The sequence below is a fragment of the Poromitra crassiceps genome (assembly GCF_964638095.1).
Source record: "Poromitra crassiceps genome assembly, contig: HAP1_SCAFFOLD_1097, whole genome shotgun sequence".
Lineage (NCBI taxonomy): Eukaryota > Metazoa > Chordata > Actinopteri > Beryciformes > Melamphaidae > Poromitra > Poromitra crassiceps.
The window spans coordinates 1,214-18,680 of NW_028151313.1; the positions used below are offsets into that span (position 1 = coordinate 1,214).

The 17,467-nt window shown below is 43.4% G+C and overlaps 2 protein-coding genes across 2 annotated transcripts; both read left to right on the forward strand.

Annotated features, from left to right (window-relative positions):
- Positions 1 to 819: 819 nt before the first annotated feature.
- Positions 820 to 5,502, forward strand: LOC310771722 (AMP deaminase 2-like; the record flags this gene model as incomplete). Its single annotated transcript, XM_083664265.1, has 12 exons — positions 820 to 964; positions 1,061 to 1,150; positions 1,285 to 1,414; positions 1,539 to 1,733; positions 1,844 to 1,975; positions 2,094 to 2,257; positions 2,391 to 2,517; positions 2,635 to 2,798; positions 3,295 to 3,415; positions 4,081 to 4,254; positions 4,702 to 4,812; positions 5,287 to 5,502. Coding segments are annotated over 12 exons (1,769 nt in total), but the record flags the coding sequence as incomplete, so codon positions are not given.
- An 8,254-nt stretch (positions 5,503 to 13,756) lies between these two features.
- LOC310771721 (glutathione S-transferase Mu 5-like) lies at positions 13,757 to 16,915 on the forward strand. Its single transcript, XM_083664264.1, has 8 exons — positions 13,757 to 13,867; positions 14,505 to 14,580; positions 15,056 to 15,120; positions 15,241 to 15,322; positions 15,487 to 15,584; positions 15,783 to 15,878; positions 15,970 to 16,080; positions 16,429 to 16,915. The coding sequence occupies exons 1-8, from the start codon at positions 13,832 to 13,834 to the stop codon at positions 16,522 to 16,524; spliced, it is 660 nt and encodes a 219-aa protein (XP_083520390.1). The 5' UTR covers positions 13,757 to 13,831; the 3' UTR covers positions 16,525 to 16,915.
- Positions 16,916 to 17,467: the final 552 nt, after the last annotated feature.

Below are 17,467 nucleotides of genomic sequence, written 5' to 3' on the forward strand. Positions count from 1 at the left end.
AAGACATCACAGGCAGACCCAAACCACTCTGGTACCACTCTACTGTGCTTATACAGTACTGCACTAGCAGGCATGATGTTATGGACTGCATCAGACACAATATTTACAATACGGTCATGGCGAGCTATGTACAGTTGTTTGTATGCATGACATCCATTCGTTATGTGTGCTGTGGATTCTAGATGGTGCTGTGAATCTGGATGGTTCAAACAAAATGGATTGTGAGTGTGGGGGTACCAGGTAGACAGATTATATTTCGTGGGTAGCACTTGCAGTCTCGCTTTGATGGCAAACTTTAAAATGTCCTCATCAACCGCAGCGTTCTTAAGAACTGAGTGTGAGACTGAATGGTCAGCAAATCCTAGACACGCTAGTTTCCCCTGCAGTCTAAGTCCACACCAGTGCTGCCTGACCTCAGCCTGCTTTGCATTAATCAGGACTCTCCTAGCTGACTCTGTGGTCAGTCTGCTGGTTTCTCCCTGTTGTGTGGTGACACACACGCGCACACACACACACACACACATGCCTAATCAACAAATACTGTTTATGATTTGTATAATCCAACTCTGCTGACTCAGAATAGAATGAGTATTCTGTCATCAGTAATATGGCCTCCAGGCATGCCCAGTGTCGGTGCATAGAGGGTCACGCCCACTGCTTTCACAACCCATCTGTTACACACCCTCCATTGGCTGTGACAAACACGCAGGCTGTGACAAACTTAGACAAATGAGACTGATCGGACATGTTTAGCTTGCGTGTGACACTGGCACCTTGTACAAAGCCATCATCACACAGCGTGACGTTGTCTCCTCTCAGATGCCACCACCGTCCACCCACCTGTCTCTGCAACACACCCCTACGAGTCCCAGGACCCGGCCAGCATGGCCCCTGACCTGGCTTATGGCTGCAAGATGGTGAACGGCGTAGTACACGTGTACACCACAAGGGACACGATGGATAAGTGAGACGAAGTTCTTTTATAAAACTCCCTAATGAATCACTTGGCGCTTATTTGTTACCAAAGAGTCCTATTGCTAAACTGTTATGTTGCTATCAGGAGCACAGAGCTGGACCTGCCCTATCCAGACTTGCAGGAATACATCGCTGACATGAACGTCATGATGGCCCTCATTATCAACGGACCAGTGTAAGTTCCCTGACTGCTATCGAGGACAGAACAATGGTGCACACAGAGTGCATTTTAGATGCATCATTTGACTTTTTTTCTTTTTAGACTCTTGACCCGGTATTTGTGTTTGTCTTCTTGCCCCGTCGCCACAGAAAGTCCTTCTGCTACCGCCGCCTGCAGTACCTCAGCTCCAAGTTCCAGATGCACATCCTGCTCAACGAGATGAAGGAGCTGGCAGCACAGAAGAAAGTCCCCCATCGGGACTTTTACAATATCCGTAAGGTGAACTCAAGAACCCGTTTCTACCGAGCCTAATAAGAACAGAAAGTTGGGTCTTTTGTAAGTCAGAGAACCAGAATCCCCAATATATCCAATTGCTTTCATATCCGTCCGCATGGTTTTCCAGGTCGACACACATATCCACGCCTCGTCCTGCATGAATCAGAAGCACCTTCTGCGCTTCATCAAAAGAGCCATGAAGAAGTATCCTACAGAGACTGTTCATGTGGAAAGGGGCAAAGGACAGACACTCATGGAAGTGTTTGAGAACATGAACCTCACAGCCTTTGACCTGAGTGTGGACACCTTGGACATGCACGCAGTGAGTAGGGCCCATGAAGAAGAGATGAAGGTCTGGGCAGTTCATTAGAGTTAAAATGTTACTGCCCTGTTGAGATGATTGAGTGACAACTGTTCCAAATTAATTTGCAGGACCGCAACACCTTTCACCGCTTTGACAAGTTCAATGCCAAATACAACCCCATTGGCGAGTCGATCCTGAGAGAGATCTTCATCAAAACCGACAACCATGTTGAGGGGACATACTTTGGTCACATTATCAAGGTGTGTGCTGAATGCATAATGCTTCACTTGCATTGTAATAACTGACATAAATACCTGCATAATGAGTATGTGAGGGATTTGCGCCCTCTGCTGACCGTTGTCCGTCCCTGCTTTTCAGGAGGTTATGGCCGACCTGGAGGAGAGCAAGTACCAGAACGTGGAGCTCAGGCTGTCTATCTATGGGCGCTGTAGAGATGAGTGGGACAAGCTGGCCAAGTGGGCGGTCAAACACCGGGTCTACTCGGACAACGTCCGCTGGCTTGTGCAAGTGCCACGACTCTTGTGAGTAAACGCTCATTTGACCATAAACTCTATCAACTGCTCTGAAAAGGATCTACGTGTGAAATCAAAATGTCTTCAGTACAATGGTAATTAATTCATAAGTGACTTTTTGATATGCGTTCTCTCTTCTTAGTGACGTCTACCACACAAAGAAACAGCTGTCCAACTTCCAACAGATGCTGGAGAACGTCTTCATGCCTCTGTTTGAGGTGACAGTCGACCCAGGCAGCCATCCAGAGCTGCACCTCTTCCTTCAGCATGTACGAACTCTTTGTGCTGTGGGATCCTGTATTTGATCATCTACTTGTTTGAAGCATGAGCTCAACAACACTCAGAGGGGTTTTGATGAAGCTGTTATTGTTGTTTCTCTCATTCAGGTCGTGGGGTTTGACAGTGTGGACGACGAGTCCAAACCAGAGCACCACATCTTCAACCTGGACAGCCCTCTGCCCGTCAACTGGACCGAGGAGGCCAACCCGCCCTACTCCTATTACCTCTACTATATGTATGTGAACATGGCGGTGCTGAATCACCTGCGCAGGTACGCCACCGCACCTCGATTGGTCCCACAATGACCTTCTCATACCTCCAGTCATTCACTTGAAACCTAGTGATTCATTCCATCTAACATCTAACATCACTGTCTCTTTTGTTGATGACGGAATTACTGATTTTGAGGGCTTTGCTAAGCTTACACATCCAAATTAACTTTATATTAGAGTATTACTAGAGGTTCCAGAGGTTCCAGAGCAGGAAATGCACCAGTATCCTCCATTATCCTAAAATGATTATTTACATGTATTACTGTGTATTTGAAACTTTACATTTGGTGTGAAATATTAAGCTTAATTTCTGCCTTTGAGGCACAGCAAAGGATGTGCACCGACTCAGGCTATACTTTACTTGGCTGTGTTGCTTTGACACATTTCAAAGCTGAAATTCAGCATGTTCTTAATGTTCTTGAAGTCACCCTCTGGTATCATGATCTTAATGTTCTTGAAGTCACCCTCTGGTATCTCTGCGGCTCATCATTCCAGGCAGCGGGGGTTTCACACACTTGTACTACGTCCTCACTGTGGCGAGGCGGGACCGATCCATCACCTGGTGTCTGGGTTCATGCTGTCAGAGAACATCTCCCATGGGCTGCTGCTCAGGAAGGTATGACCTCAATATCAGAACAGCTGCTTCGTCTCACACACAAAGTAGAACTTCTCGCTCTCTCTGTGATGTTGTGCTGAAGCAAAGTATTCGAGAGTTCATTTAGAAACTTTTTTTTTTTTTTTTTCTCTGAAGTTTTTATTTATTTATTTCCCCATTTTCTCCCCAATTGTACTTGGCCAATTCCCCCTGCTGTCCCGGCCGTTGCTCCACCCCCTCTGCCGATCTGGGGGTGGGGGAGGGGGGGGTTGTAGACTAGCACATGCTTCCTCCAATACATCTGCCAGCCACTTCTATTCACCTGACAGCGAGGAGTTTCACCGGCAGGACGTAGCGTGTGGAAGGAATCAGGCTATTCTCCCCAGTTCCCCTCCCCCTGAACAGGCACCCCGACCGACCAGAGGAGGCACTAGTGCAGTGACCAGGACTCATACCCCACCGGCTTCCCACCTGCAGACTCGGCCAATTGTGTCTGACCGAGTACCGCTGCCGGGAATTGAACTCGGGTTTCGGCGTTGGTAGACGAGTGCTTTACCTGTAGCTACACGACCCAAATGCCCTAGATCTTATTTCTTCGTTTTGTTCAATGGGATTGTTCTTTAGTAAACGTTCAACCTCACCTTCATCTCACTCTTCTAACGCTGCGTCTCCCATCTCGTGTGCAGGCTCCCGTGCTGCAGTATCTGTACTACCTGGCCCAGATTGGCATCGCCATGTCCCCCCTCAGTAACAACAGCCTGTTCCTCAGCTACCATCGCAACCCGCTGCCAGAGTACCTGTCCCGAGGCCTGGTGGTCTCTCTGTCCACAGACGATCCCCTGCAGTTCCACTTCACCAAGGTGGGGGGCATCGTAGAGGAAATAAGGATACATACACTACCAGTAAAAACAAAACAAAAAAACAAGACACACCTGTCTGATTGAATGTTCTATGTTTTTCATTGTCTTAAGCCATTTTGATCTTTGCTTAAATACTAGAAATGTGTTTCTTAGACAACAAATATGAATACGGTAGTGATGTTGATGCCTGTCTATGAATTTCTTTCAAAGGGTGGCTACTTTGATTTGTTTAACACATTTTTGGTCACTGCATAATTCCATTTGTGTTATTTCATAGTTTTGCCGTCTTTACTATTATTCTAAAATGTGGAAACTATTTATTAAAAAATAAAGCAAAAATAAATGTGATGTGTCCAAACGTTTGAATGGTAGTGTGTGTACGTATGTAAACAAAAACTTGACTTGTGAGTGTAACGTATTTCTTTTGGTGTTGATGCTTCTTTGCAGGAGCCCCTGATGGAGGAGTACAGCATTGCAGCCCAGGTGTGGAAGCTGAGCTCGTGCGACATGTGTGAGCTGGCCAGGAACAGTGTGCTGATGAGCGGATTCTCTCATAAGGTATCACTCGCTCGGGTTCTTCTGGAGACTCGGGACAGGACTTTGACTTGTACTTTGATGACTTGAAAAGGTTTCTCCAGTCTTAAATATATCTTGTGTTTGTCTAAATGACTTGGATTGGAAGTGATGAGATTTGTTCCACCAGAGAACTGAATTCAAATTCTGCTTTCTGAATTTGTATGGAATTATTGAATTGATTCAAGTTGACACTGATTCTAAAAATCAAACTCATGATGACCAGTTTCATTCTACTAAATACTGAATTGAAAAGTCCTAGATACTGTATTTAGTTTTCTTTAAGATATTTAGTTGATAGTGAACTGTTGATTTGTTCTGACTGATGATGGACTTGACTTGGTAATCTACATTTAGACTTGTGCCTCAAGACTTGAGACTGACTTGGGACTAGGTAACTGCCATTATACCTACACCCAAACATCCTCCTGAATCTATTGCCCCCTACTTCTCGTTCAGGTAAAGAGCTACTGGCTCGGCCCGGACTTCACCAAGGAGGGTCAGGAGAGCAATGACATCAGGCGCAGCAACGTCCCTGACATCCGCGTGGCGTATCGTTACGAGACCATGTGTGAGGAGCTGAATTTAATCACCCAGGCCATCCGCACGGATGAGCTGGAGACCATCGAGGAAGAAGGCAGTCTGTGTATGGGAGCTGTGCAGGGACAAAAGTGAAAGTTCGCTGCACAGCACGACACAGGGAAAATTCATAATGATATCCCCTATTTTCACCCCGGGCCGGGACTGGCGCATATCTCCCCTTTGCAAAGAAAAACTTTGTTACAAAAAGAGACTATGAGAGTCACTAGTGTGGCAATATAAGACGAGAGGACCTGCAATCTGTGTTTCCAAGGTGTTTACTTTCTTTTGTTTGATTTATTCTTTGTTACAATTGGACTCATCGTGGTGATTTAATTCTGTCTGTTGATGTATTTATTTTAAAGTGATTATATTCATGGTGTATGGCCACATTCTGTCAGCGTTTCTGTACAAAGTTTGGCATGTATTTCATTTCCTATGGCCAGGCATGAGCAATGCCATCTTAATATTCAGCTCTCATCCACACGAGATATTATTTAAATATATGATACACTGGACATCACACTGACCGATCCATTGATAAGAGAGGATAACCAGTAGGGTTGGATATTGGCAAGGACCTCACGATATGATGCGTATCACGATACATGGGTCACAATGTATCACGATACATTGCGATAATAAGATACATATTGCGATATATTGCAATACTCTACATAATTTAGTCAAAGGAAAAAAAAATAGAGCTGAAAATATAACTTGCTGCGTATCACCTGGGTAGTCTAATATCACATTGTATTGATAACTCAGTAGCCAAATTCAGTCAAAACTATTTACTTGAAAATTCCTATTTCATTCCAATTTATTAGAACGGTATTTGCAAATTTGCAGTCACCGAACACACTGAAATAAATGTGCAAAAAATCTATACAACGATATATCGCAAATATTGATACAGTATTGCGCAAACAAAATTCCAATATGTTGCCGTACCGATTGTATTGCACAGCCCCATGGAATCAAACCTAGATGTAATAGTCCAGTTAAAAACACCACACACAGGTTTGGCTCTAAGGTTGACAAGAACTTCTACTGCACTGAACCACAGGACATGAGGACAATTAGGCCTAACTCATATGGCTGGTAGAAAAGTCATGTCTCACATATCTTCTACAACTACTTCATTATTCTTGCTACTGGTAACAGCATTAACACCATACTTGCCACAGCTGCTCCTTGTGTGTATCTGCTATCTTGCTAGTTTCCCCACAGTCTTTACAGTGTTCCAAAGCATGACAGCACTTTTCTGTGTGTTTATTTCTGGTGTAACACTGCCACTCTGCTACGGTCTGGTAACTCTCATCTTGTGACATGGTTTCTTTAGACACACTGATCTAGATCTACCATGATGAGCTTAACTCATACTGTTTTAAGTGTATGACTGTCATCAATCATCACATACGTTTTCGTAGTACAGTGAAGTGAGTAATGCATGGTCAATTCCTCCACATTTCATGCAATAAACAAGTTCAACCAGTGCATAAATCCCTAAATAAACACTAGTTTGTTTGTTTTTAACAGTTAGTGACATAATGATTTGAACTGGCATACCGACACCTGAAGGTCATTTTCTTTTCTTTTTTTCCCCTTCTTTTTAACATTGCCTTTGGTTTGGCTCCTGATTATCAGTATACTTGTTGCTTCTCAAAAAGAAATATGTCTTCCCGCAGATTTTTATGTGCCGTTTGTGATATATTATTTAATGACATAATTGTGTGTAAGAAAAATAAATGTCTTGTTCACCTTGTTCAGCATTTGCCACTGTCTCCACATCTCTGTAACTGTAAATGTTTTGAAAGAACACACACACAGTCACATATTTTATATACTGTATATGTTGTAAGCCTAATTTTTGCCATCACAGCTGCTTTTTACATGTATGGGATAATACAGGCTAAGGTGTCCCAAGCTCTGAGTCATTATAAACTCAATTAGCTACAGAAGCTAATGTTCACATTCAGTCCTTGTATATTTCTCTCATGTGTTCATCGTTCCTTTCCTCCTCTGTGTGTGTGTGATTGAGAAATGAGATGCAGGTGGTGTTCATCCTAATTGGCCTGGTCAGGTGTCAGATTGCTGCTGGCTGATTGGCTGGTGGAGAGCATTTAAGCCAGCTGATGCCATCCTGTCGCCCCTTGCTCTCCTCATTCCCAACGATGATGGCTGCTGTGCTGACTGCTGTGTTCTGTCAGGTAGGAACTGTGTGTAGACCTACTTTAGTAGTTCTGCAGAACTTTATTAAGATGTGTCTTTATCTTGGTAGACCTGTGCAGTCTAAACTGTAAATAGTTACCTTCCAGATCTACACTTTTGTACACTGTAAATAACACTTACCCAAGTAGCAGAAAGTAGGGGGAGAAGCCCTTTAGTTTTTTGTAACATTTTCTGATGTTTATTTTGTAGGAGCTTATAGGTGAGAGCTGTGTCGCTTATTTAATCCATAATTTTATTAGGTAAATTTAAGGTTGGGGATTAGTTTGATTGGTTAGTTGTGTTGGGGCCATGCTGTGCTCTGAAACTAAACCTGCTACTTGTGAACTTGTGATGGTGGTTTGGCTGATCATCCTTGGGAGTGGGAAGAGTGGGGGCACTTTTGTGTTGCAGGCCGGTTCCTAACATAATTGGGTGCTCGTCTGCTTTTCTCATTCGTCAACACGTTGTGTGTGTGTATATATATATTTTATGTTTGCCTGGTGGGCAGTCTTTGTGCAGGTGGTAAATGGTGTTAGTCAAGGTGCCTTTAAAGCTCATGGTGGTAAAGCTGGTGGAGAGGTTTGTTAGAGGAGGAGCCGGTCAGAGGGGACCAGTAAGACTGAGGAGGGGCGTGACAAGGCAGGGCCGTCAGTAGCACCGTTTCTCCTCTTTCTGTGTAGACTGCTACCCTACAAGAGTCTCCGTAGATAGACTTGCCTGTCACTCTGACTCCCAAGCCATCTAAATCAGCGATACAGACGTATTTACAAGTGTCACAGAAACATTTCAAAGCCACATATTGAGAAGAAGAGTTCATTGCTTCTCGACATCGGGGTTAGAAAGCTCGTCGCTGCTCATAAATGCCTCTTTTCATCTGAAGTCTGTGCTGGTGATATTTTTTACCAAGCTTTCGGCCAGAGTGGCGCTGTTGAGCGCTCTGACGGCTGGGAGCTCTAACCTGGAAAAAATATCACCAGCACAGACTTCAGTGAAAAGAGGCATTTATGAGCAGCGTCGAGCTTTTTAATCCCAACGTCGAGAAGCGTTGAACCCTTCTCAATATGTGGCTTTGAAATGTTTCTGTAACACTTGTAAATACGTCTGTATCACTGATTTAGACGGCTTGGGAGTCAGAGTCACAGGCAAGTCTATGTACGGAGACAGGACTCTTGTAGGGTAGCATAGTCTACACAGAAAGAGGAGAAACGGTGCTACTGACGGCCCTGCCTTGTCACGCCCCTCAGTCTTACTTGTCCCCTCTGACCGGCTCCACCTCCAACAAACATCTCCACCAGCTTTACCACCATGAGCTTCCTCAGCTCCATGCACACCATTTACCACCTGCACAAAGACCACCCACCAGACAAACATATAAAATATATATATACTCAGACGACGTGCTGACGAACGAGAAAAGCGGACGAGTCCCCAATTATGTTAGGAACCGGCCTCGGAACGGGACCGCAACACAAAAGTGCCCCACTCTTCCCACTCCCAAGGATGATCAGCCAAACCACCATCACAAGTTCACAAGTCGCAGGTTTAGTTTCAGAGCACAGCATGGCCCTAACAACAAACTAATCCCCAACCTTAAACTTACCTAAGAAAAGGATGGATTAAATATAAAAGACAGCTCTCACCTATAAGCTCCTACAAAATAAACATGAGAAAATGTTACAAAAAACTAAAGGGCTTCTCCCTCCTACTTTACTTGGGTAAGATGTTAGTGTACAAAAGTGTAAAGCTGGAAGTAGCATTTACAGTTTAGACTGCACAGGTCCAGATAACACATCTCAAAGTTCTGAAGAACCAAGTAGGCCTACACAGTTCCTACCTGACAGAACACAGCAAAGAGTCAACAGAGAGCCATCATAGTTGTGAGTACAATGAGTGGACTCTTGGTTCAATTACACACTGAGGAAAGGAATGATGTGAACACATGACATAGACTCACATGTTTTAAATGCTATAGCTGATAGAGTTTTGAATGATAGGCCAAACTTTTATTTCACCAACTTCCTGTGTCTGCACTATTACATGGGTTTGGGGATGCCATCCCTTGCAGTCATTGCCACCGATGATGGCTGCTCTGCTGACTCCTTGTTCTGTCAGGTAGGCACTGTGTGTAGGCCTACTTTGGTAGTTCTTTAGAACTTGAAGATCTGTCACTGTCTAGGTAGACTTGTGCAGTCCAAACTGTAAATAGCTACCTTCCAAATCTATACTTTTTTTTTTACACTAAATAACTCTTATCCAAGTAGTAGGAGGGAGAAGCCCTTTAGTTTCGTAACATTCTCATGTTTATTTTGTAGGAGCTTATAGGTGAGAGCTGTGTCTATTTATTTATTTCCATCCTTTTCTTTGGTAAGTTTAAGGTTGGCGATTAGTTTGATTTGTTGATGTTGGGGCCATGCTGTGCTCTGAAACTAAACCTGCTACTTGTGAACTTGTGATGGTGGTTTGGCTGATCATCTTTCGGAGTGGGAAGAGTGGGGGTCCCTAACATAATTAGGGGGTCGCCCGCTTTTCTCGTTCGTCAGCACGTCGTCTGAGTATATAGTATATATATATTTTATGTTTGTCTGGTGGGCAGTCTTTGTGCAGGTGGTAAATGGTGTGCATGGAGCTGAGGAAGCTCATGGTGGTAAAGCTGGTGGAGATGTTTGTTGGAGGAGGAGCCGGTCAGAGGGGACCAGTAAGACTGAGGAGGGGCGTGACAAGGCAGGGCCGTCAGTAGCACCGTTTCTCCTCTTTCTGTGTAAACTATGCTACCCTACAAGAGTCCCATCTCCGTACATAGACTTGCCTGTGACTCTGATTCCCAAGCCGTCTAAATCAGTGATACAGACGTATTTACAAGTGTCACAGAAACATTTCAAAGCCACATATTGAGAAGGGTTCATCGCTTCTCGACGTCGGAGTTAGAAAGCTCGACGCTGCTCATAAATGCCTCTTTTCATCTGAAGTCTGTGCTGGTGATATTTTTTCCAGGTTCTCAGCCGTCACAGCGCCACTCTGGCCAAAGGCTCGGTAAAAAATATCACCAGCACAGACTTCAGATGAAGAGGCATTTATGAGCAGCGTCGAGCTTTCTAACCCCGACGTCGAGAAGCGATGAACACTAAATACGTCTGTATCACTGATTTAGACGGCTTGGGAATCAGTCACAGGCAAGTCTATGTACGGAGATGGGACTCTTGTAGGGTAGCATAGTCTACACAGAAAGAGGAGAAACGGTGCTACTGACGGCCCTGCCTTGTCACGCCCCTCCTCAGTCTTACTGGTCCCCTCTGACCGGCTCCTCCTCCAACAAACATCTCCACCAGCTTTACCACCATGAGCTTCCTCAGCTCCATGCAAAGCCACCTTGACTAACACCATTTACCACCTGCACAAAGACTGCCCACCAGACAAACATATAAAATATATATATACACACACTCACAGACGACGTGCTGACGAATGAGAAAAGCAGACGAGCACCCAATTATGTTAGGAACCGGCCTCGGCGAACAGGACCGCAACACAAAAGTGCCCCCACTCTTCCCACTCCCAAGGATGATCAGCCAAACCACCATCACAAGTTCACAAGTAGCAGGTTTAGTTTCAGAGCACAGCATGGCCCCAACACAACTAACCAATCAAACTAATCCCCAACCTTAAATTTACCAAAGAAAATGATGGATTAAATAAGAGACACAGCTCTTACCTATAAGCTCCTACAAAATAAACATCAGAAAATGTTACAAAAAACTAAAGGGCTTCTCCCGCTACTTTCTGCTACTTGGGTAAGTGTTATTTACAGTGTACAAAAGTGTAGATCTGGAAGGTAACTATTTACAGTTTAGACTGCACAGGTCTACCAAGATAAAGACACATCTTAATAAAGTTCTGCAGAACTACTAAAGTAGGTCTACACACAGTTCCTACCTGACAGAACACAGCAGTCAGCACAGCAGCCATCATCGTTGGGAATGAGGAGAGCAAGGGGCGACAGGATGGCATCAGCTGGCTTAAATGCTCTCCACCAGCCAATCAGCCAGCAGCAATCTGACACCTGACCAGGCCAATTAGGATGAACACCACCTGCATCTCATTTCTCAATCACACACACACAGAGGAAAGGAACGATGAACACATGAGAGAAATATACAAGGACTGAATGTGAACATTAGCTTCTGTAGCTAATTGAGTTTATAATGACTCAGAGCTTGGGACACCTTAGCCTGTATTATCCCATACATGTAAAAAGCAGCTGTGATGGCAAAAATTAGGCTTACAACATATACAGTATATAAAATATGTGACTGTGTGTGTGTTTTGTACATGATTAGTTCATTAACTATGGGCTTAATTATAAATGAGTTCTGACTGAACGTTACTATAAAGCACACATGGGCAACATACCCTGTGTGGCGGGTATGTGTTAGAGGGTACACACAGGAAAATACTGTCACAGAGGACTAAGAGATGATTTACCATCTAAAGCCTAAAGAGTAAATGTGGAGTGACACCAGAGGTTTAGCACAGGTTTAAGCAACCACCACCCCCACCACCCAAGCTGACCGTCCTGATTGTACCTGAAGGAAGCCTCACTTTCATGAGATCGAGAGACATAGAGAGACAGTGAGAGAGAGCGAGACTAAGAGAGTTCGGCCAAAATCCCGCTGTAAAAAGTTTGACCTGTCTGGTTTTTAAAATGTTACATTTCAGCTGTCAATCAACATAAAGCTGGTGTCTGTGTGTGTGTGGTAGTGGCAGCGGAGCGGGAATTGAACCCACAACCTCTGTGTGTATTATTCCTACACCACCAGCTGCCCTTCACACTGACAGCTCTTCTCCGGGCGCTCTTGTCTCTTCCCTCTGCCTGTCACCATTCAAAACTGACTGAGGCTCGAACCCACGACCGCAAAAGTGGCTGAGGTCTCAATATTGCCGGGCAGCAAGGCCCTGCCACCAAGTCAGACTGATTGAATGAGGTTTTCTCAGGGCTTTAAATGACTCTTTCCTCTGGCTGTCGACATTGAAAACTGACTGAGGATCGAACCCACAACCTCAAAAGTCACTGAGCCTCAAACGCACAAGCGCCAACGTGCTAGACAGCAACCCAACTCTCTGAACTAGTGGGTCATAGTGATTAAAGCTAGAAGATTAAAGTATAGTCTTTATGCATCTTAAAATATGTTTTGAAGGGACCTTTGAATAGTATTTGAATTATATTAATATGACGTGAGTTTCTATTCGCCTTGCACAGAAAACCTTTTACTTTTATACTTGTGTACATTTCAGAGCCTGTACTTTTTTCCTTTTACTTGAGTAATTAAGTTGAATCAGTACTTCTGCTTTATCAGTCTTTTTTTTTTACACAAACAACTGTACTTCTACTTAATAAGAGCAACAATGTGATTAAATTTGGAATGACAAGAAAAAATTACACGTCTGTGCAATAGGCTAAGTAGGCCTAAATAACTCAGATATAGGGTTTGCAATTGTAACGTTCCATAATAATGAAGTATCTCATGCTTGTTGATTTAATGATTGTTTTGCAACTGCTGCTCACGTTTGAGATACTTCTGTAGTCTGGGCACCTTCCACCCCGCTTTTTGTCATGGGGGCGTAAACCCCGGACCCAGAATTAACACCGGATGGCAATGCGCCTAACAACGTCTTTGTTGCCGTTAGCTTGACGCGGTGATGTTACCTAAACTAGAGTCTGATCAAAACAAAGCTAGCGTTACATAAAACAAAACGTTTATGCAATATGGCATCTCCGCCACCACCGCCTGACACACCGGTCAAAACGGTGAAAGAGGATTCTGATACTTGGGTCAAATTGTCAAGTTAACGTGAAAGTTGACGAGCTAGAAACGCTGCCATCCGGTCTAGGGCGGGCTCTAGGCCGGAGCCAGTAGGGTGACAAAATCAATTGTGGGCGGGAGCCAGGCTCTTTCTCGCCGAGAAGAGCCTGGTGACGCGAGGTTAATACTTCTGGCTCGCCTGGAAAGAAGGTGGGAGCAGCCGAGTACAGTCAGCCAATCAGAGGCAGAGAGGGGCGGGTCATGCCTTCGCCTAGCCTTCGTCATCATGGGAAAAAAAATATCGCCTCCCCTGATAGGCTGCAGAATAAAACCAGTCTCTCCCGCTAGCTGTCCTCCTGTCAGAGTCAGGTTTGATTCATTTGGTCTATCCGCGTCTCAAAAAGTGACTCAAAATGACGATGAAGCTGGCTTACTGGGATATCCGTGGGGTAAGAGGACCGCTGGATCTCTACTAAAGTAGTAGTAGCGTAGTTAGCGCAGCAAAGAAACAACACGACACGAAACTTTCGTGTAGTGTTGTTTTTTGCTGCGCTGTGGATTATAACCGCTGCTGCATCAAAGCAGCTGGCTCGTTTGACCAGAGAGCAGCAGCTAACTACGCCATTTCTTTTCAAAGACTATGCATATTATGTAGATAGGAAAACGGCTTGTTTTAAATACATGGTGTGCATATTTTAGAACGGGATGATATGGCTCAAGCGCAGAACAATGTTGGGTTTTATGTAACAGCGAAATACCGCCTACCCGGCGGCTCTGCACGTGTTCACTGGCATTATTACTGTGCAGGCAATGCATTACTGTGCAGGTTAATGTAGGTCAATGGTTGAAGTAGTTCATTGTTCATTGTCTCGCTTGCCAGACACACTTCGTTTAGCCCGGGTTTGTCTTATCATGTGTCAGGATTTGTGTAGAAAAGTCCCAAAAGATATTTCCACAACGGTATACTAAAGAAGCCTATTGAGTATGTATGACAGGCGTTTTTTAGTTTACCGGTATGTGAAAATGGAACTGCATTATAGTCAGACATTTTGCCGTTTCTTTGATCCCTTCATTTCCTGTGTGCAGCTCGCCCACCCAATCCGCCTGCTGCTGGAGTACACTGACTCCAAGTACGAGGACAAGTTTTATGTCTGCGGTGAAGGTAAACTTGGTGAAATATATAAGATAAGCATGTCACTCAGTGACAACAGCAATTCACAAACACAGACAACATTAACTAGCTCTCTTTATTGTAAACAAAAAAAAACGGGTGCATATTGTCTTGGTCAGTGTTGGGTTAATGGCACACCTGTTTTATATCACACCTGGATTATGAATTAATAACAAAAATAAAAAGAGTGGCCAAGCTGTGAAACATGTAGCCTACTTTGGCAAGATTATGTCAAAAGCTTTTTTTAACAATAATGTCTTTGGGAGTTGCTGTCCCACTGAAGAATCTTTGTTATATAGCGACTTTTTTGACAAGCACTCCTAACCCAAGAAAAAACATTCTGTTGCTCCAACACAATACTGGAAATGAGTGAAAGAACTGTTAATTTTATATTTGACGAGATGAACTGAACATGTGTCCACACACAGACATTCTCTATTATGTAACTCACTTTTCTCTCTCACAGCTCCCAATTATGACAAGAGCTGCTGGTTTGATGAGAAATTCAAACTTGGAATGGACTTCCCTAATGTAAGAGTTACATTACATAATACATACTGTATACATTACATTACATGAGATTTGACCTCATTTTGATGACAAGCAGCCTGGTGGTTATCACATCAACTAATGTTATGATATTTACTCTAGCTGCCCTATCTGGAGGATGGAGACAGAAAGATAGTGCAAAGCAATGCCATCCTGAGATACGTTGCTCGCAAGCACAATCTCTGTAAGTACTGTTTATTCAGCAGCACGTATGAATATTTTAGGTCATAAGAAATGCACAGTGGCGTGTGTTGGTGCAAATGTCAGGTTCCAAAAGTTCTGGGTTTTGAGGAGAGCGTTTCATTCTTCATTCCCTGGTTATCTCCCTAAAAACTCTTCTGATCACAGGTGGAGAGACTGAGGATGAGAAGGTCCGAGTGGACATGTTGGAGAACCAAGCAATGGACTTCCGGATGGGCTTTGTCATGATGTGCTACACCGACATCGTGAGTATCAAAGACTACTTGCTGAACCGCTGGCATCTTAAAATGTTTTCATTATCATAAAATTCAACTGGATTGAGTCTGTGTATCTTCTTTGGGGAACTCCCTCATTTTTGCTCCAGTCACAAGTTCAAAAGTGCTGCCGTTTTGCCACTTCTCATTTCAAAGCTTTGAAACTCCACTATCGCTCTATGACTTCAGGACAATAAGAAGGCAGGTTACCTGGAGCGGCTGCCAGCATCACTGAAGCAGTTCTCAGACTTCCTGGGAGACAGGAAGTGGTTTGCTGGCGACAAGGTGTTTTATTTCTACACTTGCCTGTATATTCATATAGAAAGTCTAGATTGAGCCTTTTTCGTTTGCTTAATTTGACCGTGCTTCTTCTCAGATCACGTTCGTGGACTTCGTCATGTACGACCTGTTGGACCAACATACAATGTTTGAGTCCAAGTGTCTGGACGACTTCAAGAACCTCAAAGAATTTCTGGACCGTTTTGAGGTCAGGACCCCCTCACCTTGTTTGTCAGAGATACACAGCACAGCACAGCACAACACACATCCTTCACCCGTTTGTCAGAGATACACACACATCACAGCGCTAGGGGTGTCACGATACACTCAGTTCACGATACGATACACGATATTGGGTTCACGATAACGATACGATATTTTAACAATATTTTTTTGCGATCGATTTGTAAGTTGGAGCACTGGACAAAAGTTGACCGTGTTTTTGTTGTTTTTAGAGAAGCATGCATGTCTGATACTTGTCTTACCATAATAGATTTTGTAACTGGGGATTTGTGAAAACTAAAAGTGACAAACTCCTATTTTCTTTCTTCAATAGGCTCTGGAGAAGGTTGCTGCCTACATGAAGTCAGACAGGTTCATGAAGACTCCGGTCAATAACAAGATGGCCAAATGGGGAAACAAGAAGGAGTAAAGAACAATGCACATCATGTTACACCGTAGAGAAGTCGTTGTTGAAGTGTTTAATTAGAAGTGTAACTGGATGCATAAGATGGACATTCACCAAGTTGAGAAGATGCACTTTGTACTATTGAATTGTGTCTTGTAGTTCATGCTGTTATGTAGTTGGATTGGATGTATAGGTACTGTGTACTGTATCTCACAGGGTAAACTAGCCCAATTGCGTCCCATTAAAACCTTTTTGATTTAATCGGTTGAATCAGAATTTTATAAAAAGCCAGGTTTGTATTAACATAATATAAGTATGTTTTTCATTTGACTGAAAACACTTTGCTTAATCTTTATATTTCAAATTTCGACACATTAAACAGTCTTTGTATTGATTTTGTTCCGTTTTGAATAAAGACCGCACATGTGACCAAGCGAGATGAAGTTTCTTTAGTAGCCTAAATAATGAAGGGAAGAGAATACTTTTATGTAGATTATCTCCGTATTTACACAAAACATGGCGAGGCAGTTAGAAGGGGAAGATTTATTTTGTTGTAGGTGACGGTCATATTTAACATCTATACATACTGTGTTTTATCACACTTGAAAACTCAAGTATAAGGTTGATGTGAAACGAGTATAAGCACATTTAACAGTCAAAAACATTAGAATTACAAATTATCTCTAAATATAATATTGTTGCTCATGATAAATCCCAAAGCATATACAAGTCCCAATCACAGAAAGTGCTGTGCCCTGAATGACACTAAGACAACAGTATATGTTGGCACTTTCATTCGTGCTGAAATAAGTCATCCACACCAGATGATCGGACATGAAGGGGGAGAATTAGCCATTAAACACTACAGATGTTGCTTCATTATAGGCTACATTGTTTAACAGGATGACAAATCAAGAAAAGGAGGCTGGGTAGTAAACCCATACAAACACATGTCTTGGACTATTTT